General features: G+C 46.0%; 1 protein-coding gene across 1 annotated transcript in view; it reads left to right on the forward strand.

Moving 5' to 3' along the window:
* The first annotated feature begins 966 nt into the window (after nucleotides 1–966).
* LOC146336041 (uncharacterized) overlaps nucleotides 967–25,055 on the forward strand; it is a 78,946-nt gene continuing 54,857 nt past the window's right edge. The window contains 4 exon segments of the mRNA XM_084819260.1: nucleotides 967–1,003; nucleotides 1,739–3,144; nucleotides 3,484–6,279; nucleotides 6,431–6,507. Coding sequence (XP_084675386.1) covers nucleotides 967–1,003; nucleotides 1,739–3,144; nucleotides 3,484–6,279; nucleotides 6,431–6,507 — 4,316 coding nt within the window.

The raw sequence follows: 25,055 nt of genomic DNA on the forward strand, positions 1-25,055 counted from the left end.
CATGTTTTAATGTGACCTTACCTAATGTTGTGCTTTCAAACCAATACCCAAATTGAAAATCATTTATACTTCAAAATCCATACCTCTGCAATGGAACAGAATAGCGGTCTAGATATGCCTTTGGTCTGATCCACCATGACTCTCCTTATGTTCATGTGCATCATTGCTTGGAGGGCAAGGGGAGACCTGATTGAGGTCTACAAAATGATGCATGGTGTGGAGAATGTGGACAGGAAGATGTTTTTCTTCCTCTCTCAAAATACCAGAACTCGGGGTCATCCCATGAAGCTGATTGGTGGGAGATTCAAGACAGATGAAAGGAAGGTCTTCTTCACACAGCACAGAGTTGAACTATGTTGCTTTTGACCTTTAAAACCCTATACAGTTCCGGCCCAGCCTATCTCAAGGAGTGCCCCCAGCTGTAGTAGCCATATTTAAGGCCAGACTGAGTGGTCTTATATTTCTGCAACGTTAGTATAGTTGAGCAACAGACCAGCAATGAAGAAACTGCCCTTGTCAGCAAGCTTGATTGCACAACCTAGTCATGCCTTTAACATTTTGCTTACTGCAGGCTGTAACCATGTCTTAAGATAGAACATCCTGTGGCCCACTTCCTGTACTGTAAACAACTGTGCTAACTGCAAAACCACGAAAGAGGGGACAGGAGAAAGGGTCGCATGTATGTCATCATTACTATAAAAGAAATGTGTAACCATAGTTCAAGGCTTTTGGCTCTTTGGAAAAGATTCCAGCCTCAAGCCCGCGCGTTAAATAAAGAAGCTCTCATTTTCCTTCACTCCGTGGTCTCTCTGACTTTGATTTCTGCTACATAAATGGTGCCGTGACTCGGATGTGGCAGCTCTAAGCCAGACAGGTGGCACTTGCCTGCTCTTTTTCGCCGCACCAGGAGGGAGACCTCGGCGCACATTTTCCCTTCTTGGCGCCACCGACCTTTTTGTCGGGTGAATGGGAGACCGCTTGCGCCGGGATCTCCTGAACGGCTGTGAGCATCAAGGGAACTCCTACGAGCGGAGAAAGGAACTTGAGCCCTGCCTGTATCGCAGCTGAAATTGCGTTGAAACCCACATTGGAAGCCTTCAGGAGAAAGGCAAGTATATGGGAAAAGAGGGCCCCGCCTTGTGAAGAAGGTCAGTGTTAGTATACGTATACGAAAAGAACCTACTCCTTGTGAGTAGAAGGGGGGCCTGATCACACCCCCGAGTGGGCGCCAGTACCCAGCATGCCAGTACTCAGTAGGAAGCTGAGGAAGCTGGGGAAGCCGTTTTCCGCTCTGGTAAAAAGTGGGAAAAGTGGGTGGCAGGGACATATGGATGTAGTGGAGAGAATGATGACTGTGTGAGTGGCTACTGCGGTTTCTGAAGCATACCATTGACCGTCCGGGTGCCCAGGCCAGTAGCAAAGTGCGTGGTGTATAAATCCTCTTGTGTTGGCCAGTGAGACCCCTTACTCACTGACCAATCCCTATTCCCTAATTGTGTCTGTCTTCAATTTAGGAGGGAGGTTATGGGTGGAGGGGGAAGCAAACCTTGCACCCCCTTGGGATGTATGTTAAAGAATTTTAAGAAGGGTTTCAGTGGAGATTATGGTGACCCCCCCATGACTCCACAACGGTTGCAAACCTTGTGTGAAGTAGAGTGGCCGTCTTTTGGTGTGGGATGGCCCACTGAAGGCTCTTTAGATCTTAGCTCAATTAGTCGTGTATATGCCATTGTGGTAGGGGAGCCTGGGCATCCAGACCAATTTCCCTACATTGACTCATGGGATTCTGTGGTCCGCACCTCTCCCCCCTGGCTTAAGAAATGCTTAGAAACCCAGGCCAGAATTTTAGTGCTTAGAAAAGAAAAGATAGCCAATAAAATGCAACCAGTGTTAGACGCCCCAAATGAAGACTTAACAGAGCTGACGGCGTTGCCACCCGCCTATGCCCCACTCCCACCACGGGCCCATGTCACCGTGAGGCCGCCGCGCCAAAACACAGGAGTTCCTGAGCCTATGTCGTCTCCCCGGCCTCCCTGCAGAAACCATATCATAGCCCCACGTTTCGATTTGGAACTGTCACCATCAGCTTCAAGCCTAGCAGGCAATAATTCGCCGCTTTCAACTACTGCCCCCAACTCCCCCATGATGCCTGTAGAGACGTCTATTTCTGTAGGGTCTGAAGGTTCTCTTTTATCGCCTCAAACAGCGTTAAGTAAGGAAACTGAAGAACTGGAAAGTTTAAGGAATTGGGCTGCAGATTTAGTAAAATCAGCAAATGCCCTTAAGAAAAGATGTTTGTTCCGACAAAGTGACGAAGAGAGCTCACCTACTGTTCGTCAGTCGGAAAACGAGGCTCAACATTTATTTCCCCTGAGGCAAGTAACCCAGATGGTGCATAACCCGGACCCAGAGGCAGAGGCGCATTATATTCCAGTTCAAGCTTATACCTATGCGCCTTTTACAACCTCAGACTTATTAAATTGGAAAACCCACTATGCCTCCTATACTACAAAACCTCATGAGTTAGTAGAGCTATGCTCTAGTATTATGGCCTCGCATATGCCCAATTGGCAAGACTGCCAACAGCTACTATTGACATTATTCACCACAGAAGAAAGGCGACGAATTCATCAACAGGTAGAGCATATTGCCTTGGAAAGGGCTCCTGAAAACCACATAAACCCCCAAGGATGGATGAGAGAAAGAGTGCCCTTAGAAAATCCCCATTGGGATCCAAATACCCCCGCGGGATTAGAGCGTCTTACCCAGTATCAAACCCTGCTGTTGCAGGCTATGAGGGCTGGTATGAAGAAGTCTATAAATATGACTAAAGTCTCCGAAGTGCTGCAAGGCGCAACCGAAGCCCCTGGAGAGTATTTAGAACGCCTCTTAGATGCATACCGCCAGTATACCCCCCTCGACCCCGAAGCCCCAGATAACCTGAAGGTAGTCAACATGGCTTTCGTAGCCCAAAGTTACAAAGACATCCGGAAAAAGCTTCAAAAGTTGACTGGGTTTGCAGGAAAAAATTTGACAGAACTTTTAGAAGTTGCTCAGAAAGTGTATGTGAATCGAGATCAAGAAGAAAAGAAAGAGAAAGAGAAGAGAATGGTTAAAAAGGCAGAACTACTAGTTGCAGCACTAGTAGGGCCACAAATTGGAGAAAGAGGCAGAGGAAGAGGCAGAGGGCAAAGAGGACGTGGAAGAGGAAGAAGAGAACTTTTGAGGAGAAATCAGTGTGCACAGTGTGGAAAAGATGGACATTGGTGGCGTGAGTGTCAAGGTGGACCATCAATGTACCAAGAAGGGAATCAAGGAGAATACCAAGGGCGAGCAGGGGGGCAGCCAAGCTGGCAACCTAATAATTGGCAGAGGCAAGGAGAGTCCATAGAGAGATATGAGATGAATCCTTTCACGGGGATGGCCGCGACAGAGAGTCTCGAATAGGACAGACTGGGCCCCCTTCATCTTGGCCCCGGGGAGCCCTTGGTCACCGCCACTGTTGGGGGCCGAAATATTAATTTTATGATAGACACCGGAGCGGCCTCCTCTGTAATAACCTACCCAGTGGCACCCCTCACCCATCAAAAGGTACGAGTAGTAGGGGCGACTGGAGTAGTAGAGGAAAGGCATTTGTTACAACAAAGGACTTGTCAGCTTGGGAGCCATATAGTAAAGCATCAGTTTTTATATCTGCCCGAGTGTCCAATGCCATTATTAAGACGAGATTTGTTATCAAAATTAAGGGCCCAAATATCCTTTGAAGAAGACGGAACAGCGGCTGTAGCCTTTCGGCAGCCTCAGAAGGGCAAGCTTTTGACACTCGCTTATCCGCAAGAGGAAGAGTGGAGACTACATTGGACCATGCTAGTTCTTGATGAAGAGCCATGGCAAGCCTTTCAGGTGCCTGGAGTATGGGCGGAAGATAACCCTCCAGGAATGGCCAGATGTGTGCCTCCAGTTGTAGTTGAGTTAAAACCAGGAGCAATACTAGTACATGTGCGACAGTATCCACTGCCACGCCAAGCGATACTAGGAATACAGAAGCACCTAGATCATCTACTAAAATATGGGATACTCCGAGAATGTCAGTCACCATGGAATACACCCCTCCTGCCAGTGAAGAAGCCCAGCACTGAAGAATACCATCCAGTGCAAGACCTGAGGATGGTCAACCAAGCAACCGTGACAATACATCCAGTCGTCCCAAATCCCTATGTTTTGCTAGGATTAATTCCATCCGAAGCTACTCATTTTACTATTTTAGACCTGAAAGATGCTTTCTTCTGCATCCGACTGGCCCCCACAAGTCAAGCTATCTTTGCATTTCAGTGGGAAGATCAACTGACAGGGAAAAAAACCCAGTTAACTTGGTGTCGTTTACCATAAGGTTTTAAAAACTCCCCTACGCTGTTTGGGACTGCCCTAAGTCAAGACCTTCAAAATTTCCATTCGGAACCGGGAAAAAGAGTTCTGTTGCAGTACGTAGATGATTTGCTTCTTGCAGCATCATCAGAACTTGAGTGTTGGCAAGGGACACGAGAACTGTTACACCTTCTGTGGGAACGCGGATACAAAGTGTCCCGGAAAAAGGCGCAGCTATGTAAAACCCAGGTGCGGTATCTAGGGTTTATAGTGTCTCAACATCAGCGAGAATTGGGCCCCGAACGAAAAGAGACTGTGTGTGCCTTGCCTGAGCCGGCCACTAGAAAACAAGTGCGAGAGTTTCTGGGGGCCGCTGGATTCTGTAGAATTTGGATTCCTAACTTCACTGTCATGTGCAAGCCCTTGTATGAAGCTACTAAGGGCCCCGAGACGGCACCGTTTCAGTGGGAAGAGTCCCAGAAAAAAGCTTTCAAAAATATTAAAACAGCACTACTCCAAGCGCCAGCTCTAGGACTGCCTGATGTGACTAAGCCTTTTCTACTGTATGTGCATGAGCAAGACAATGTAGCTGTAGGAGTACTAACACAGCAGCTAGGCTCCTGGCAGCGACCTGTTGCATATTTATCTAGGCAATTAGACCCGGTCGCAAAAGGGTGGCCAGCATGTTTAAAGGCCATTGCAGCAACAGCCCTCTTAGTCCAAGAAGCAGATAAGTTATCAATGGGACAAGAATTAACTGTTCGAGTTCCACATGCAGTACTCACCCTGATAGAATACAAAGGGAATTATTGGTTCACCAATGAGCGCATGACCAAATACCAAGCCATGCTCTGTGAGAACCCGCGTATCAAGTTAGAAGTGTCATCCAACTTAAATCCAGCTATGTTACTACCAATAGCGCCAGGAAGTCAGCCCAAACACGACTGTATCAAAACTATGAATGAAGTTTACTCCAGCCATCCAGACTTGCATGATAGTCCTTGGCCACACCCAGATATCACTTATTTTACTGATGGAAGCAGTTTTGTCCAAAATGGAAAAAGATATGCCGGCTATGCAATAGTAACAAACGACAAAGTCATTGAGGCCAATCCCTTGCCTGTAGGAACCTCAGCCCAAAGAGCAGAATTAATTGCTCTTATTCGAGCTCTAACATTAGCCGCTAGACTTACCGTCAATATTTACACGGACTCCAAGTATGCCTTCACTACCCTCCATGCCCATGGAGCATTGTATCGTGAAAAAAGATTAATAAATTCAGTTGGCCAAGGTCTCAAGAACGTTGCAGAAATATCTGCTTTATTAGATGCTGTATGGCACCCTAAACAAGTGGCGGTAATGCATTGCCGCGGACATCAAAAAGGGACCAGCGATGTAGCAAAAGGAAATAGATGGGCGGATCAAGTAGCAAAACAAGCTGCCCTTCAAAAGGGACAAAATATAGAAAGAGAAGAAGTAACGGTCATAGCAACTCCGCTGTTCCAAGTCAACTTGGCGGATATGTGTCCAGCATATACTCCAGAAGAAGATCAGATGGCTGTTAATTCCCTCCAAGCTAAAAAAACAGCCAAAAAGTGGTGGGAGTTGCCAGATGGACGAATCTATGTACCTCATCGGCTCGCTTGGAGTATTGTACAAATGGCACACAAAGCTACCCATCTAAGAAAAACTGCCCTGGCAGCATTGCTACAGAAGCAAGTTTACATCAATGGCATGCACGGCCTTGCCAATTCAGCATCTGCGCGGTGTGTAGAATGTTCCAAAAATAATCCAAGACAAGGAAAAGGGCCTCCACCAGGAATTCAGCAATATGGTTCTCTCCCTTTTGAAGCCCTAGTGGTCGATTTCACCGACATGCCCAAGGCAGGACACTATCGCCACTTATTAGTTTTTGTATGTACTTATACCAAATGGGTAGAAGCCTATCCCACCCAGACTGAAAAAGCTAGAGAAGTTATAAGGGCCTTAATGAGGGACATTATCCCCAGACATGGCCTACCTCTATTCATTGGATCTGATAATGGTCCTGCTTTTATTGACAAAGTATTACAAGAAATTAACTCGTTACTTGGCATTCAATGGAAACTCCATTGTGCTTACCGTCCGCAAAGTTCTGGACAGGTAGAGAGGATGAATCGAACCCTCAAGACCCACTTAGCCAAGTTATGTCAAGAAACCAGGAAAAAATGGACAGAAATGTTGCCCTTAGCTCTGTTCAGAATTCGCTGTACTCCTCACAAAATTACTGGTTTGTCCCCTTTTGAGTTAATGTACGGCAGGCCTCCTCAAATATTAGTTGGGTTAAGAGGAGACCTACAAGAATTAGCAAATGTCAGTCTAAGGCAGGAAATTCAAGCACTGGGCAAAGTTCTCCAAGCTCAACGCCGGTTTGTCTTGGAGAACCGACCCCCAATTCCCATTACAGAAATTCATCCCTTCCAACCAGGGGACGAGGTGTGGATCAAAGAATAGAGAGATGACCCTCTGATTCCCAAATGGAAAGGACCAAATACTGTTATACTTTCCACCCCTACAGCTATAAAAGTAGCTGGAATTAAGCCCTGGATACACTGGACGCGAGTCAAGAGGGCAAGGGAGGGGGAATGGACTATAAACAGGAATCCTGAAAATCCTTTAAAAATCACTTTGAGAAAACAGTAAGAAGATTCAGACTAGACCCTACTGTGGACACACCGGGAGACTGTCCACCCAGCGTACGGTCAGATCTGCAACTGGAAAATTGAAAAAGGGGACTAGACCTTACTGCAGCTAACCAGGAAATTAGCTGTCCTGCGTACGGTCAGATCCCAAGAAGATCAAGTATGTGTGCTGCTAAGCTAGTAATATTAGTAGTAGTAAATTATGTTTCTCTAACAGCATGTAGAAAAGGAGGACCTGGTGTAGATAAAAGAGAGGTTCTAGAAGGTGATGTCCCAAATTTCTTGCCTGATATAAAAGAAAAAAAGAAATTCCCACAAGGCGGTGTCTTTAAGAAAGAAGGTCTGCCCCAAAAGTTAGCTGAAAACTATTGGCTACACTTAGCTAACATCACTGGAATCACCCACTTCTGCCTCCCAAAGAACCTACCCACCAGTAAGCTCATTAGCACATGTCTAATACCTGTCTGTAGACAACCAGATAAAATAGAAATTAGGGGTTATACTACAGATTTGTCTTATTCTCATAATCCTTCATGGGGTACTGTCTCAAAAACTCTACCCCCTGCAGAGTTCTATTTAGACACCCCTATTGTCGCCGCTACAAATGCTACGTGTGCACGAATAATTAATTATAAAAAAAGATGTAAAATTGTCCCTGGTCCATCCATAAATTGCAAAACAGTTCAGGATATTCCCTTTAATTTTGCACATGTACTTTTACCTGATAAATGGTTTTGGACCTGTGGTTCCCGTACGTGGTCATTTATTCCAGCCAACTTGTCCGACAGCCAACCATGTTGCCTCAGTCGCCTAGCCCCTTTTCTTCCCCCGTGGCCGATAAAGAAAGCCCATCACCGACAACGTCGAGCTTTAAAGCTGACTGAAGATTGTAATAGCCATTTGCGACTTTACTCCGATTCAGAAAAGCTGGCATTAGCAGTATCATTAGTTGGGATACGGGGGCTAGCCCTAGAAAATGGTCTAGAAGTTAACCGGTTGGCCTGTGCCATGGCAAAAAGTATAAACGCCACCTCACAAGCTCTGTCCTTGCTCAATAAAGAATTCCATGACCTAAGAGGTGCCGTGCTAGAAAACAGGGCTGGTATAGATTACCTCTACCTCCTTCATCGTTTAGGTTATGAAACCCACCAGAACCTCTGTTGTTTCAATTTATCTGACAATAGCAATGCTATAGATAAACAAATCAACAGACTGCACCAAATTGTGGCCAATATCACAATAGGGAAAAATGATTGGCTTGACTGGCTGACCTCTTGGATTCCAAATCTTAATTGGCTCAAAGCGGCATTTGTTCTAATTCTGCCTGTAGTGTTAATGGGAATACTGTTATGTCTCTGTATCCCCTGGTTTATACGTTGCCTAAAAAATATGCTGAATGCCTTAACCTCAAAGACTGCTGCCCGCTATACGCTGTTAGCACTGCAAAATATAAAATAACCTAGGTTGCTGAGAAATGCTATAATTGTAAGGAAAATTATGCATTTAAGGGGGGAATGTAGTAGCCATATTTAAGGCCAGACTGAGTGGTCTTATATTTCTGCAACGTTAGTATAGTTGAGCAACAGACCAGCAATGAAGAAACTGCCCTTGTCAGCAAGCTTGATTGCACAACCTAGTCAAGCCTTTAACATTTTGCTTACTGCAGGCTGTAACCATGTCTTAAGATAGAACATCCTGTGGCCCACTTCCTGTACTGTAAACAACTGTGCTAACTGCAAAACTACGAAAGAGGGGACGGGAGAAAGGGTCGCATGTATGTCATCATTACTATAAAAGAAATGTGTAACCATAGTTCAAGGCTTTTGGCTCTTTGGAAAAGATTCCAGCCTCAAGCCCGCGCGTTAAATAAAGAAGCTCTCATTTTCCTTCACTCCGTGGTCTCTCTGACTTTGATTTCTGCTACACAGCAACACCAGACAGGCCACTCAACAAGATCAGCCTCGGATGTCCTTCTCTCTGTCCCATCAGCCAGGACAGCTAGGCTGGTGAGGACGAGGGAGAGGGCCTTCTCTGTGGTGGCCCCCACTCTGTGGAACTCCCTCCCTAGGGAACTCTGCCATGCCCCCTCTTTAATGAGCTTCTGCCACGCATTAAAAATGTGGTTGTTCAGCAGGCATTTGGGGTGGGTTAGGGTATTTTTAGAAATATGATGTTTTAATGTGGAATTTTATTGTTTTAAACTGTTATATTATTGTATATCACCCAGAGTGGCCAGGTGACCAGCCAGATGGGTGATTAAGCAATTTAATAAATAAATTAAATAAAAACTATGGAACTTGCTACCACAGGATGTAGTGATGGCCGCCAATTTGGATGGCTTTAAAAGCGGGTTGGACAAATTCCTGGAGGAGAAGGCTATCAATGGCTACTAGTCCTGATGGCTGGTTGCTACCTCCAGTACCAGAGGCAGTGAGTCTATGTGCACCAGTTGCTGGGGAACATGGGTGGGAGGGTGCTGTGGTGCTCATGTCCTGCTTGTGGGTTCCTGGTTGACAGCTGGTTGTGTGAACAGAATGCTGGACTAGATGGACCCTTGGTCTGATCCAGCAGGGCTCTTCTTATGCTCTTATCATGGTAGTGCAGGAGGCGTCAAAGCCTCCTAAATGCAAAACATGGTCTCTACCGCTGAGCTATAGAGCTTTTCAACAAAACAACCGGGCTGGGCTTACTGGTGATTAGGGATGCTGGAGAAATTCAAGACGTATTAAAATGATTTCACATTTCTCAGAATCTGACCTGTGGAACCTGCTGAGGACTGGCCTCTTGAGCCCGTCCTAGGTCCATGTACTTTTGGATCTTTAAAAAAAATAAAAATGTTTCCCCAAATTAACCAAATGTCTTCGTAATTGTCAATTTTCTGCTGAGACTGGAAAATACACACAGGGAAAAAATGAATGTAATAGGGGACAGTACACTGCATGTTATGTACTAACAAAGTATGTAAACTGTTGCAAACCCTCTTTTGGAATAATTTGCATATTTTTCCACATAATAATATTTTTTTTAAAAGTTAATCTTTCTGAAAACAGGCACCGGAACAAACGACATCACCTAATCCACAAAACATACAGGAGACAGATTTCATAAAATCCGGGCATCCTTGCTAATGACAATAAATTTAAATAGAACAAAATTTATAATAAAGGTTTTTTATTTATGTAGTTTAAAATATATACATAAAAACAATAAGACACTGATATTGTGCTGTATCTACTTTAGGTTTTGTTGCAGAATTGAGATCCGAGCACTATACAAAGAGTGTTCCCTTTCCTGCTTTCCCACTACATAACCTTTAGGTGGCACTGTGGTATAGTGGAACACCACAATTACACAAGTAGAAGCAGCATTTTCTTTTGCTTTCACAAATAATATCAGTTTTTCCCTGCTCAAAACAACAACAACAACAACAACAACAGCAAGTCAACAACTCCTCGCTGGAAGTGCTGTTTAAAAACAGAAGTGAAATGAGTGTACAGTACATGCCTCATATAGAAAAACACATAGTCTCTTCCTCAACTAAAGGCATCCAGTTCAATGCCCTGGCCCCAAGGTCATTTTGAATAACAAAAATCCACTCCCCATGGTTCTATAGACAGGGCTGATTTAAATAGGAAGCTGCCTTTGAACCTAGGAACTTGCATGCAAAACACATCCTCTGTCACTGAGGTACACCCTTTCCCTGCAAAAATGATCTAAGATTCCAGTCCTTATGGTTCTGAATAAAGGACTGATTTAGACACGAACATAAGAAGCTGCCTTATACTGAGTCAGACCCTGGCTCCATCTAGCTCATCATTGTTGACACTGAGAAAGTGGATTTGTTGTTGTTGTTCAGTCATTCAGTCGTGTCCGACTCTTCATGACCCCATGGACCATAGCACGCCAGGCCAGGCCTTCCTGTCCTGCACTCTCTCCTGGAGCATGCTTAAGTCCATATTCAGAGAAAGTGGATAGGGAGACATTTTTCTCCCTCTCTCATAATACTAGAACCCAATGGGGTCATCCCATGAAGCTGATTGGTGGGAGATTCAGGACAGATAAGAGAAAGGACTCCTTCACCCAGTGCATGGTTAAATTATGGCATTCACTTCCACAAGATGTAGCGATGGCCACCAATTGGAATGGTTAAACACATTCCTGAAGGAGAAAGATACCAAGAGCTACTAGACCTGATGGCTATGTGCTACCTCCAGTATCAGAGGCAGTATGCCTATGTACCCCAGTTGCTGGGGATCGTGGGAAGGAGAGTGCTGTTGCACTTCCTGTGTGCTGCTGGTTGTCCACTGTATGAACAGAATGCTGGACTAGATGGATCTTGGTCTGATCCACCATGGCTCTTCTTATGTTCTTATGACCTGCAGCAACTCTTCAGGCTTTCAGGCAAACCTCTTTCCTAGCCCTACCTGGATGCCAGGAATCAAACCTGGGGCATTCTGCATGCAAAGCAGGTGCTACACCCCCGAGCTGCAACCCTTCTTGTGTTAAGGAACCCCAGTGTGTCTTCCCTCCCACCCTCATCACAATGACACTGCCTTTGTATCGGCAGAGAGAGGCAGCATCAACACATCACAGGCCTTTGCCAGTATGGGAGGCATAGAGAGGAGGGTTCATCCAATATGGTAGCTTTGTTTTCCAAAGCACACTTCTGGCCCTTTTTGTAGCAAACTTTCATGCTCCGATTGGGAAAAAGAAAGTTTGTTGATCACTGTGATGGACATACCAAGACTCTCTGGTTGTTCCTTGCTATGTCTCTTTTATTTTATACTTCATGAATTCTCTCACCTCCTCAGTGCTTCATCCCTTTTCAATATTTACCCCATCTACTGCTCAGCCAAAATGCAGCTTCAAATATTTCCCTCTGTGCTGGGTCCCCACTGCCTGATTCCCTCTGAATGAGATCCAATTCCTCTTTGGAGTACCTCTCTGATTCCAGACAACTGACAACATTTGAGCTGGAAGTCTCTGTTCTGCAGCCAGGAACATGCTGTTCTCCATTCTTTGTGTGAATGTGTGATCCAAAATAGTGTTATTAAGAAGCATGCATATATATATATATATATATATATATATATATATATATATATATATCCATTTCCTCTAGAACAATTTGAGTACATAACACTGGTTCTCATTACAAGTTTCTTTGCCTAGGGCTATTGGAGAAATCTGTTTAGGGGGTGGAGTTTGACAGGTTTTCCTAGGCTTGGCCCCCCAGACTTTGTTTCAGATTCTGCTGCAATGCCCAACTTGATCTGCACCGAATTGGGCCAGTTTATGGATTTTCCAGGAATTGCGCCGGGGGGCGGGGGCGGGGGGGAAGGTTCTGTAATTTGTGCAGGTTTCTGAGCCATTTGCATGAATTATGGCTGAATTTGAGCAAATCACACAAATCATGGCTGAATTTGTGCAAATTTCACCAATAAAAGGTTACCTGGACACATATGGAACAAATAGGCCATTTTTTTTGGGCAGATTGGCCGAGTTTTCTGTCCCTCCCCTGTTCCTGCTCTACACCATGGGCTGAGTTCATACAACTTTGCCACAAGTTGGCAGAGTTGTATGGGTTAAATCAACCTAGGTAAATTTACTTCTGGGATGGGGGTGGGATGGGCTGCTTTGGAGGCAGCCCTGTAGTCATCTATCTGGAATTATGGAGTCTGAGGGGGTAGTGATGCATGGAGGCCTTCCTTAACACCTGGAAAGGTGTGGCAACAAGGAAAGGAGTTGGGAAAGACTAGTTGCTTTCTCATTCATTCACATAGCCCTCACTCTCCCTTCAGTTACCTTCACTTGCCCTCAGTCATGTCAAATTACAGCCAGATCTAATTGGCTGTGTAGCATTGTGATGTCACCATAGGATACCAGATTGGGTGGGATCACTCCTGTGATAAGTCCAGGAAGAAAGACAAAGCAGCAGAGAGCTGAGAAATGGCACCAGAGCTATAGCAGCGAGGGCAAATAATGGCACCACAGCAATTTGCATGAATTATGGCTGAATTTGAGCAAATCACACAAATTATTGTTGAATTTGTGCAAATTTCACCAACTATGATTGATTTTGCACAATTTGCTCAAATTCAGCTGTAATTTGCTCAAATTGCTCAGACATTTGTTCAAATTGCAGACATTTCATATGTGTGTGTGTATACACACACACACACACACATACATATGGATATACATATAATACTTATATACCGCTCCACATCAAAAGATTTTGGAGCATTGAACAACACAGATAAAGGAATAAAACACCATATTAAAACCATTAGAACATTTTAAAAGAAACTCTCTCTCTCTCTCTCTCTCTCTCTCTCTATATATATATATATATATATATACACACACACACACACACACATACATACACACACATACATACATACACACATGCATACGTATATATGAGCAAAAATGATTCCTGGAATCCAGGGAACAGCCTGCAGCTTGGCTCACAGATGCAAAGGGAGTCATACATGCCACAGAACTCCACTGAGCCAAAAAAAGAACTGGACTTCCCAGTGATGGACATCTCTACCTTTCCCCTAGGGTCAGAGACAGTACACTGTCTACATCCCTTATGGCAGGGGTAGGCAACACGATGCCCTCCAGAATGACTAGTCCCATAATTACTTACCTTTGGCCCTGCTGGCTGCCACAGGGGATGGGCCATAGCTCAGTGTGATAGAGCATCTTTTAGGCAAAGATGTGTCCCCTTGAGAAATGTTCGCATGCATATGAACAGATGTCATGTCCTCCCCTGTCCACCTGCCCTATAGGTGCAGATCAGGGGCATCATTTTCACGGACCACAGAATAGGGATGGCGGAGAATTTCTCCCCGAAACTTCGGGGGGCCGAGCGCCAACGTGTTCGGCCCCCCAAACAAGTTTCGGGGAGAAATCCTCCGCCCCCCCGCCCCCCCCCGGGACGGGACTTACCTTCCCTGAATGTCCCTCCCGGCGGCGGGTCCGGCTGGCGGTTCGTCCGGTGTTCGAGCGGGGCGGGAGCGGCAGCCGGTCTTTCGACCGGCTGCCGCCCCCGCCATTGCAATGAAAGAAAAAAAAAACCAACGTCCCCTGATAGGCTACGTGACGATTCACGTAGCCTATCATGGCAAGATTTGCAAAGTCAGCTGTGATAGGCTACGTGAATCGTCACGTAGCCTATCACGGGTGACTTTAAAAAAAAAAAAAAAGTGCGTACGCGAATGGCGGCCCCCATAGGGAGCCGCCATTCGCGTTCCTTATTTAGTTGCTGTAGTCTACATCAATGTTTACACAGACTACGGCGAAAATAAGGGCAACGCTATTTGCGTTGCCCTTATTTTCGCCGTAGTCTACGTAAACATTGACGTAGACTACAGCAACTAAATAAGGAACGCGAATGGCGGCTCCCTATGGGGGCCGCCATTCGCGTACGCGCTTTTTTTTTTAAGTCACCCGTGATAGGCTACGTGACGATTCACGTAGCCTATCACGGCTGACTTTCCAGATCTAGCCGTGATAGGCTACGTGAATCGTCACGTAGCCTATCAGGGGACATTGGTTTTTTTTTTTTTTTACTTTCGTGTTCGCAGCCGGGCGAGGCGAGAAGCCTCCTCCCTGGCCTGAATTTCGGCCGGGCGAGGCGGGAATCCTCCCCCCCCGGCCTGAATTTCGGCCGGGCGAGGCGGGAAGCCTCCCCCCCCGGCCTGAACTTCGCGGGGGGAGCAGCGAAGCGCTCCCCCCCCACCGCGAAAAAGCTGCGAGAAAAGGTAAGTGACTTTTGTTCACCCCTACCACAGAAGTGGACAGGACACAATCCATTTGATGGGAAGATGTGTGCCAGATTTACATCAGTGTAAGGTGGGGTGAGAGGGACTATTTAAGCCTGGTCTGATTCCACCACCCTCTCTTCAGTCCTCATTGGCACCTGCCCACCCTCCTTGGGGTCACAATATAAGGTTACCTGGACAAAAAGGCCATTTTTGTTTTGACAGATTGGCTGAGTTTTCTATCCCTCCCCTGCTCCTACTCTACACCATAGGCTGAGTTCATACAACTTCGCCACAAGTTGGCAGAGTTGTATGGGTTAAATCAACCAAAGTAAATCAACCTCTGGGATGGGGGTGGGATGGGCTCCTTTGGAGGCAGCCCTGTAGTCATCTATCTGGAATTATGGGGTCTGAGGGGGTAGTGATGCATGGAGGCCTTCCTTAACACCTGGAAAGGTGTGGCAACAAGGAAAGGAGTTGGGAAAGACTAGTTGCTTTCTCATTCATTCCCGTAGTCCTCACTCTCCCCTCAGTTGCCTTCACTTGCCCTCAGTCATGTCAAATTACAGCCAGGTCTGATTGGCTGTGTAGTATTGTGATGTCACCATAGGACACCAGATTGGATGGGATCACCCTTGTGATAAGTCCAGGAAGAAGGACAAAGCAGCAGAGAGCTGGGAAATGGCACTACAGAGAAGAAAGTGGGGAACGATGAATATTTATACCATGCAAATGTCATTTCATGAATAAAAAAGTCTACCCTTCCAAAACTGCTAATTTTTAACCATCACCCCCCAAAACAACAAGAACAACAACAACGACAGATAATATTTGGTGCAAGGCTAGTCACATACATATGCCTGGAGAGAAAATTCTGTATGCAAGAGAGCCAGCAGGCAATTAAGAGCAACTGCCTGTCAAAACCTCCACTGGAATACATCCAATGCATCAGCTTAAGACGGACGCTCCTATTCATTCACTTGGACTGGGAGCAAAGAGATTTCAATAGCCACATGCAGACTGAACCTTGGTTTTCAGATCCCATCTGAAGGATCCAAAAAGCAATTTAAAGAGAAGTCATAGTAAATGAAACAAGAAAGTCAACAGAGAAGAAAGCCCACAATCTTTACCAGGAGCCATGGAGCCATTGAAAGAAACAAAGCGTGCATACCACACATGAATAATGAGAGGAAACTAGTTGGGCCAGTCTCATGGGGAGGTTGTTTTGTCTTTCTTTTTCACTTAGTAGGTCTTGCTATTGTGGTGCTGCATGTTGCAGACAGAGGGGTCCTTGTGAAAAACAGGGGGACATGGTTTTCCCTTTGTCGATGACTTGGCCAACAGTTTTTTGGCTTCACATGCAGGATCTAGGGTTGTGTTTATAGATGAATGCTCACCACTCAGTGACTTACAGCATCAAGGGATGGGCCAGCCTCCAAAGAGTTACTTTAGGTGTCACCATTGTTTCTCATTCTGCTTGAAAGGTAACTAAAGGGAGAATGTGTTTTAGGGATGGGTGAGGAATTCACTCAAGTGTGTGTGTGTGTGTGTGTGTGTGTTTAATGGATTCACCCAATGTGCACCTCCTGGGACAAAATGCAAAATCAGACAGAATTTGCTCTGAGAAATTCATACATTTCTGAGCTTGCGATGTGATCTGCCAAAGGGGGAAAAAAGAGAGTCTTTGACAACATGTGCAATTTGAACAATGTGCAAAAAGCATTGCATACAATTCACACAGAAGATGTTTGGTCAACACAGGTGTACAAAAATGTGTATGATATATATAGATACACACACACACACACACACACACACAGACCATGCATACATTTACACACACACCCCATGCATATATTTGAAAAATGCGCACACAAAATACATACAGATTTCTGTACTGAGGGGAAAACAAAACAAAACAATCTTGTATGGAACTAGGCTGGAATGAGCTTGGTGGTGGGAAAATGAGAACCTTGACAACATTGAGTTTCGTAGATCCTAGTTGTGTTTTGGGGCCTGGGGGCTGGCAGGAGTGTGGGAGAGCCATGGATTCTGCTCCAACCCTGAGAAGAATTTCAGGACTTATAAAGCTCATCTTTCCACTGAGGTGAGCTTTTACAAGCCCCTAAAGTTCATTTCTGAGACTGAGCTCAGAGCAGTTCACTGGCATTCCCTAGTTGGGACAGTTGTCTTCCATTAACATAAAACCTAGGACATTAACCTGCACTCAGCTTGATGCCAAGCAGTACCAGCACTAGGGATGGATGGGAGGATTCCCTACCTGTCATTCTGGCCGGGAATCTGCCCTTGGGGGGAGGCGATCTGTTCCTCCCCCCAGAATCCTGTTCGGCTGGCTCCAAAGCACCAGCGATATGGCCGCCATTGCCGTATCGCTGGCTGAGGGGTATTGACTGCGGACACAAATGGCATCCAGGATGCCATTTGCGGCCGTAAAGGTCTTAGTTTAAGGTAAATGCAGCTGTAAATGGCTGCATTTAGCTTAAACTAGGATCTTTATGGCCGCAAATGGCATCCTCGATGCCATTTGCGGCCCTGTTTTTTCATGCGACAGGCTATGCAAATATTTGTGTAACCTATTGCATGAAAAAAAAAGCAGGGATGCAAATGGTGTCCAGGACACCATTTGCAGCCATAAAGGTCTTAAAAAGGTAAAAAGGTAAAGGTGTCCCCAACCAGTTGTGTCCGATTCTAGGGTGCGGTGCTCATCTCCATTTCTAAGCTGAAGAGCCAGCGCTGTCCGAAGACGCTTCTGTGGTCATGTGGCCGGCATGACTGAACACCGAGGTGCACGGAACACTGTCACCTTTCCCGCCGAGGCGGTACCTATTTATCTACTTGCAATTTCTTGCTTTCGAACTGCTAGGTTGGCAGGAGCTGGGACTGAAGACGGGAGCTCACTCCATCACGCGGCACTCGGGTCTCGAACTGCTGTCCTGCCAACCTTCTGGTCTGCAATTCAGCGTCTTAACCACTAAGCCACCGCGGCCCCAAAGGTCTTAAAGGTCTTAGTTTAAGGTAAATGCAGCCATTTATGCAGCCAATACCCCTCAGCCAGCGATGCGGCATGGCGGCTGTATCGCTGGCACTCTGGAGCCGGAGGATCTGGCCGAAGAGGATTCTGCAGGGAGGTGGAGGTAAGTGTTTTGTTCCATCACGGACTCCAGGGGGCTGCAGTCTTTAGAATCCAGCCTCATTGGGGTCTGTGGCGGACTTCTCCACCATCCCTAACCAGCACCAGGTTTTGGAGGGCCCTTGAGCAAGGCACCTCACTAGTTCCCTTCCTCCATGAGCCTGCCTTCTCACCACCATTGTCACAGCTGTTGTTGCTTCTCATCCTCTTCCTCATCATTCCTACTGCTTGCTTGCTTACTGGACAGGCAAAGAGCCAGCAAGCAAGAAGGCCATGGAATTCCCTTCTTCTCCCTCTCATCACTGCCTTTGTCTGGGCCAGAGCAAGAAACAGGTGAACAAGCAGATTGCAATGGTGAAGAGGAGGAACTATTCCAAGGGGCTCTTGTCAGTGGACCCCTGCTGGACTGTGGGCTCTTGGTGGGTCTCAACCAAGTCTACCCTTGATCCCATCAGCTAAGACTAGGGATGCTGGAGAAATTCTAGATGGACTAAAATGAGCTTGGATTTCTAAGAGTCCGACCTGTGGAATCCATTGCAGTCTGACCTCCTCAGGCCACATGGAGTCTGTGGACTTTCAGATCGTTTTGTTGTTGCTGTTTACTTTCCCGAAACGTATGCATATTTATTCGCAGGGAAATATGCACGTTTCTGCTGAGACTGGCAAATATATGCAGGGAAATGTTAAATGGAATGGGGGACAATGTGCTAAATGTGACGTACTAAGGTAAATTATGTAAATTGTTGCAACCCTCTTACGGAATTATTTGCATGTTTTCTGCAAATAATATATAAAAAAATCAAATCCATCTGTGAATGGACGATGGAACAAAAGGCACCTGACAATCCATGAAACACAGAGGGAGTAGATTTTACACAATACATACATCCCTAGGTAAGACCACGATAGAGTTTCACCCTCACATGAAGCTGCAGGAAGTGGGCCCTCGGCTCTTCCTTGCTTTTGTGAACCAACTTGCAGCCACCCTCACCCCACATGACATTGACTTTCAAGGCATACTAAGACTTGTCAGGAGGAAAATGTCACTCGGGAAAATGTCAAATCTCCTTCTTTTTGCAAGGTTGAAAGTTAACAGCCTTGCTAAAACCATTGTAAAGATCACAACAAATGTCTACGATATGCAAATTCTTTGACCACACATCTGACCACATAATATAATGGCCCTCTCTCTCACTCTCGCTCTCTTTTGCATGCTGCAACAGCCATTTCAATAGATTTTTTAAAGGGATTCCAACTTTCAGTTCAAAGCTTTCCCACAACTTAGTGGGTCCCAATGGCGTCACCTTTTTGACCTTTCCATTACGAGAGTTTCAAGCCAATTCCAGCAGTAATTGCTAAGTGAAACGCTCGATGTGACATTTCCACCGTAAGGTGTCTAGCTATGCTGGCAAGAATGCCGGTAGTATCCAACACTCTTTCTTGCTCCAGAGATAGCTATGCACAGATTTCAAGTCTCTAGCACTCACAGTACAGACATGTAAACCACCCTTCCAAGAAATTTCCCTTGGTCGATTACAGAAAAAACAAAAACCTGAACTCCCTCAAACCCCCTATAGACGTTTTTGACTCTCATAATTGAGCTGGAATGACATTCCTTGAAGTGACCTTGGAATTTGCAACAATGCCTTGTTTGAGCAGGAATTTTTGGAGGCTCACTTTGGGCAATATTTAGTGTAGACTTAGGATGAGGTTCTAGGTCCCACTGCTCCAGCAGGGCCTATCTCTGCACTGGGCCCCTTTTAAAGCCCCCCCCCCCCGGTCCTCTCACCAGCTCCAAGTATCTGAGTCTGGGAACCATCATTTTAATTCACCTTGATTTCATGGCAATTTTAGTAGTGATGGATATGCTAGTGATGGATAGTGGTTGTGTGATGAAGGTTGAACTTTTAATGTTGCCACCTCAACTTGGATTCTTGTTATTTCTCTGCTCAGTGTTATTCGGGGAAAATAAATATTAGAACAGTGGTTCCTAAACCACAGGGTAATTATACTATAATGGTAATTATAGTCCAACTACACCTGGGAATCCAACGTAGGGGACCATGGTGTTAGAGACTGCTGAACCAGGAACGTCATGGTTTTTGGCTGGGACACAGTGAGCTACTGTGCTTAGACTCCAAAGCATGTGCTTAGACTCCAATGCCCTTTTCAGGCACACAGAGCAACTGGGGTATCCAGCACTGGAATTGACAGGATGTATGAAACCTCTGGATTGACTCAGCCAAGCCAATGGACCATAGCTCAGGGGTAGAACAACAGTTTTTGCACACAGAAGGTCCCTGGACCAATCCCTGCAATGACCAGGGAAAAAGGATCAAGTAGCAGGTGATGTTGAAAGCATCTTTTCGAGAACCTGGATAGCTACACTGTCAGACAAAACTGGACTAGATGGAACATATAGTCTGAGCCAATATAAGGTGGCTTCCTATCAAGCTAAGTCTGGTTGGCCTTCTGCCTTGCCTGGTCAGCAGAAGAGTATCTTCTGGCTACATGTCTGGCTTCAGAACAAAGCATCAGCTCCAGCAACTGACCTTGGGGATCCTGGGTGGGAGATCCCACACTCTAGGGCAAGAGTGCAGCACCTCAAGTCCAGGGGTGAAATCTGCCCCTTCTCTGGATTCCAATCCATCCTTGCAAGGTTCTCCAGATGGCTATGACCCCTTTCCTTGGCCTCACCTGTCTCCCGCCAATGACCAATCATTTAGTGGTTTCCCAGCTTTTGTGCAGTTTTCCCTCCCATTCTAACAGGTTGGAATACCTCTCCGGAGGCTCAGTTACTGGCAGTGAGAGCTTTAAACTAAAATATGCTGGCATTTCTGGCCACGCCCCTTTTGCTGTTGGTCCTGCCCACCACTGAAATGCAGCCCCTGAGAACTTCTCCAAAATGGAATTCAGCCCTAAGGATGAAAGAGGGCCAACACCCCTGGTCTAAGGTTTAGATCCAGGTTTAGCCATGACCCTGGCCCATTATTAATACTGTTGGCAACTTGACTGCTGTTGGGCCCATATTTGAAGAGCTCTGGGGAAGGATGCCAAAGGAGACAACTGAGAAAAATGCATGATTCACAAACCAACATAGATCTCCCCAATCAAAGAGACAGGCCCTGCTCTGTCACAGGGCTCTGTCACTTGAGAGATGCCACATACACAGGATCGAAAGCCACTTCGTTTTATAGCACAGTCAATAATGGATAAGCACTTCTTTAATTTTTAACTTAAGGGAATTGATCTCATTATGTCCAGTTATGGTTGTCTGTGATTCATGAGACTCAAATAAATGGGAAAACATCCAAATGGATGTCCACACCATTGATGAGCCTGACCCCTCTTTACATAATCCCATAAAATGTGTCCTTCCCAATGCTGAATTGATATAAGCCCTATTTAATGCACGAGACTTTGTTGAAATGAAGAAGGAGAAGGAGAAGGAGAAGGAGAAGGAGAAGGAGAAGGAGAAGGAGAAGAAGATTAATTGGGTGTTAATTGGATTAGCATTGTAATATGCCAGAGGTACACGTTGAAAGAATTTGTTCAAGGACTGAAGATGGGGACCTTATGCTGTTCTCACTGTGGATGAAGTCAAATGATCAGCTTGAGATGACCCAGTTGCCAGCATAGGTTCAGTGGGCACAGGATCCCCCAGTATCAGGGTTGGGTTGTGGACAGATGAGCCAGGACCAAGGAGCCAGGAGCCATGGGACCAGCAGTAATCAGGAATGAAGAGTAGGTCAGAACTGGAGGACAAACAAATGGGCAGGACTGAGATGCAAGCCAGATGCCAGGACCAAAGAGCAGTTCAAAATCAGAAGACAAACAGGCAACTGGAGCAAAGAACAAGACAGAATAACCAAGAATATGGAACACACCAGAGCTCAGGAAGGCCTTGTTGCTTGAGCAATGCTCAACTGCAACAGGAAGCCCTCTTATCCTCCTTCCTGTTCAGGAGGAGGCTCTAGCCGCCCGCATGGGTGGGTGGAGTCAGCTCAAGGACTCAGGATATGTCACTGAAAAGCTTCCACTTGCAGTTCAAAGGTTAACCATGAGGGGGAATCATACACCAATCCAGCAGTTCCTGATAGTGATACAGTTACACAGCTAGAAGAAATGGTTGCATGTAATCCTCTGACTTAAAGCTAGGACATGGCTAGCTCACCTTAAGCAAACACCTATAAAAAGGAGCCCATCAGGTATCCAAGAGAGGGTATCCCCAGAGCTTTGGTGCCCCAACTAAAAAGGCCCTGCCTCTTATACCAGATCTTGCATAATGATAGGAGACAGAGCAGGGTCTCAGAAACGTCTGGCCTAGTGAAGGTGTGGAGAATCTGTGTCCTCACAGCCAGTAAGGCCAATGGTCAGGGAAAGTTCTGCACTCAAAGGTATCTGAGGTTCTGAGAACTCTGGCTACCTTGCTCCATGGGCTCCTACTGAAGACAAGACAGAACAGGGGAGGACCTAAATGGCCGTTGTTCCTAGCCAGCCTAATGGAGTGGATCTTGAGGTCTCGGCTTTCCCTCTGATGCAACCAGGAGGAATGGTTAGTGATGGATGCAGTTCTCCAAGAGGAGGAGCCAAATGGCTGCTTGTCCCAACTGAGTCAATGGAGGGAGGGGCGCTCAATGTCTCACCTCTCCCTCCGAGGCAATCCAGTGGAATCCATCAACCTGCTGATGACGTGCTTCTGTTCTCAGTCAGAACCCAGGAGATGTAACAAGCTATCATTTCTTTTGGATTCCCTACTGGGTCATTTTATGGATGGATTCCCCAGGAAAAAAACAAAACATTTGTTGACATTCGATATATTAGATGCATTTCTCTTGTGCACCCACTGCAACTGCTGAATAGTGGGGTGCTGGCAATTGCTGTGCTACCCTGTTTCCCCAGAGTCTCAGTGTTTGCTGAGTGAACAAAGAGACAGGATGACTGGTAAACAAGGAATTGCTCGAGTGGCACAAACCTGACGATATCCATTTTTTGGTCCATTTGGAATCTAGAAAGTGACCTGCTTAAGAACAGGTCACTGGGGACTTGGCAGACTTTTGAAAACTTTACTACCGTGAGGAAACTGTGTCCATCTTGAGCTTCTTTCCCCAATGTGGTGTCATTCACATGTTTTGGACATGAACTCCCATCAGCTCCAGACAGCATGGACAACATTGAGGAATGCTGAGAGTTGCAATCTAAAACATTTGGAGGGTACTAGGTTGGGGGGGGGGGGCTGATCCAGACCAACCAACATAGGATAGGCCATAGCTCAGTGGTACAACCCCTGCTTTGCATGCAGAAAGTTCCAGGTTCGATCCCCAGAATCTCCAGGTAGGGCTGGAAAAACTCCTGCCTGAAACCCTGGAGAGCTGCTCCCAGTCAGTGTTGACATACTGAGCTAGATAGACCAAGGGTCTGACTCAGCATAAGGCAGCTTCCCATGTTCCCATGTTTCAGAAGACAGTTTTGCACTAGAAGTGAAACAATATTTCCTCCCCACATCCCTGCCCCCCAAAGAAACATTTTAGGGTTTCACGCTTTCTCCCTATGAGGAGAGACTGAAAGAACTGGGCATATTTAGCCTTAAGAAGAGAAGACTGAGGGGAGATAGGATAGCGCTCTTCAAGTACTTGAAAGGTTGTCACAGAGAGGAAGGCCAGGATCTCTTCTCCATCATCCCAGAGAGCAGGACACGGAATAATGGGCTCAAGTGACAGGAAGCCAGATTCCAGCTGAAGATCAGGAAGAGCTTCCTTCCTGACTGTTAGAGCAGTATGACAATGGAACCCATTCCCTAGGGAAGTGGTGGGCTATCCCACACTGGAGGCATTCAAGATGAAGCTGGACAGCCATCTGTCAGGGATGCTTGGACTTGGATTCCTGCACTGAGCAGGGGTTCGACTTGATGGTCTTGTAGGCCCCTTCCAACCCTACTATTCTATGATTCTATGTTCCCTACTCCTGGCACAGGGCCCCCGATGTCCCTCCCCAGTGCAAATGTGGTCTTCAGGCCAAAATAGGTTTCCCATCCCTGCTTTAAAGCCAAGAATCATTGTAGGGTTTCTCTTTTTCTCCCTATGAGGAGAGACTGAAAGAACTGGGCATGTTTAGCCTTGAGAAGAGAAGACTGAAGGGAGATAGGATAGCACTCTTCAAGTCCTTGAAAGGTTGTCACAGAGAGGAAGGCCAGGATCTCTTCTCCATCATCCCAGAGAGCAGGACATGGAATAATTGGCTCAAGTGACAGGAAGCCAGATTCTGGCTGAACATCAGGAAAAGCTTCCTGAGTGTTAGAGCAATAGGACAATGGAACCAATAACCTAGGGAGGTGGTGGGCTCTCCCACACCGGAGGCATTCAAGATGAGGCTGGACAGCCACTTGTCAGGGATGCTCTGACTTGGATTCCTGCATTGAGCAGGGGGTTGGACACGATGGCCTTGTAAGCCCCTTCCAACCCTACTATTATTTGATTCTATGATTCTGAGTCTGTCCATCCCTATTTGGTACTTGACTTACAGTGGTATTTTGTACTGGACAGGTGATAGTTTAAGGTGCCATCATAGTCAACACCTGGCAGAACACAACCAAAATAGGCTAACAAGTTGAATTAGTTTCATTTTGAATTTCAGATTTGCCATGTGAATTTGAATCTTCCACTTTACATTCTTGGAACATAGGAGACAACAACATTTAAGAACACAGGAAGCTTGGTCCATCTAGCCCAGTATTTTTGACACTGGCTGGCAGCAGCTCTCCAGGATTTCAGGCAGGGGTGTCAGAGAAAACGGCGATGGATTTGAATGAGTTCAAATTTCTGTCTTTAAACTGTGGATTCCTCAGTGGACCTGTTTTTTTTTTTTCCCTGAGTTGCACAGATTCTGTGGACTTGCAGACCAGGTATTTTAAAAACTTTTTTGAGGAGGGGGATTTGCACAAATTTGCACTTGCTCCAACGCACACTTGCACATTTGCACAAGTGGAATGAAATTCTTGTACACCCCTATAAAATTCTGATGAAATTAATGAGTGTACAACAGAATGAAAGATGCCTGACAATTTGCAAAACACAGACAGAATGG

Source organism: Heloderma suspectum, chromosome 13 (assembly GCF_057233095.1).
Source record: "Heloderma suspectum isolate Gila_16-S chromosome 13, 16-S_ref, whole genome shotgun sequence".
Classification (NCBI taxonomy): domain Eukaryota; kingdom Metazoa; phylum Chordata; class Lepidosauria; order Squamata; family Helodermatidae; genus Heloderma; species Heloderma suspectum.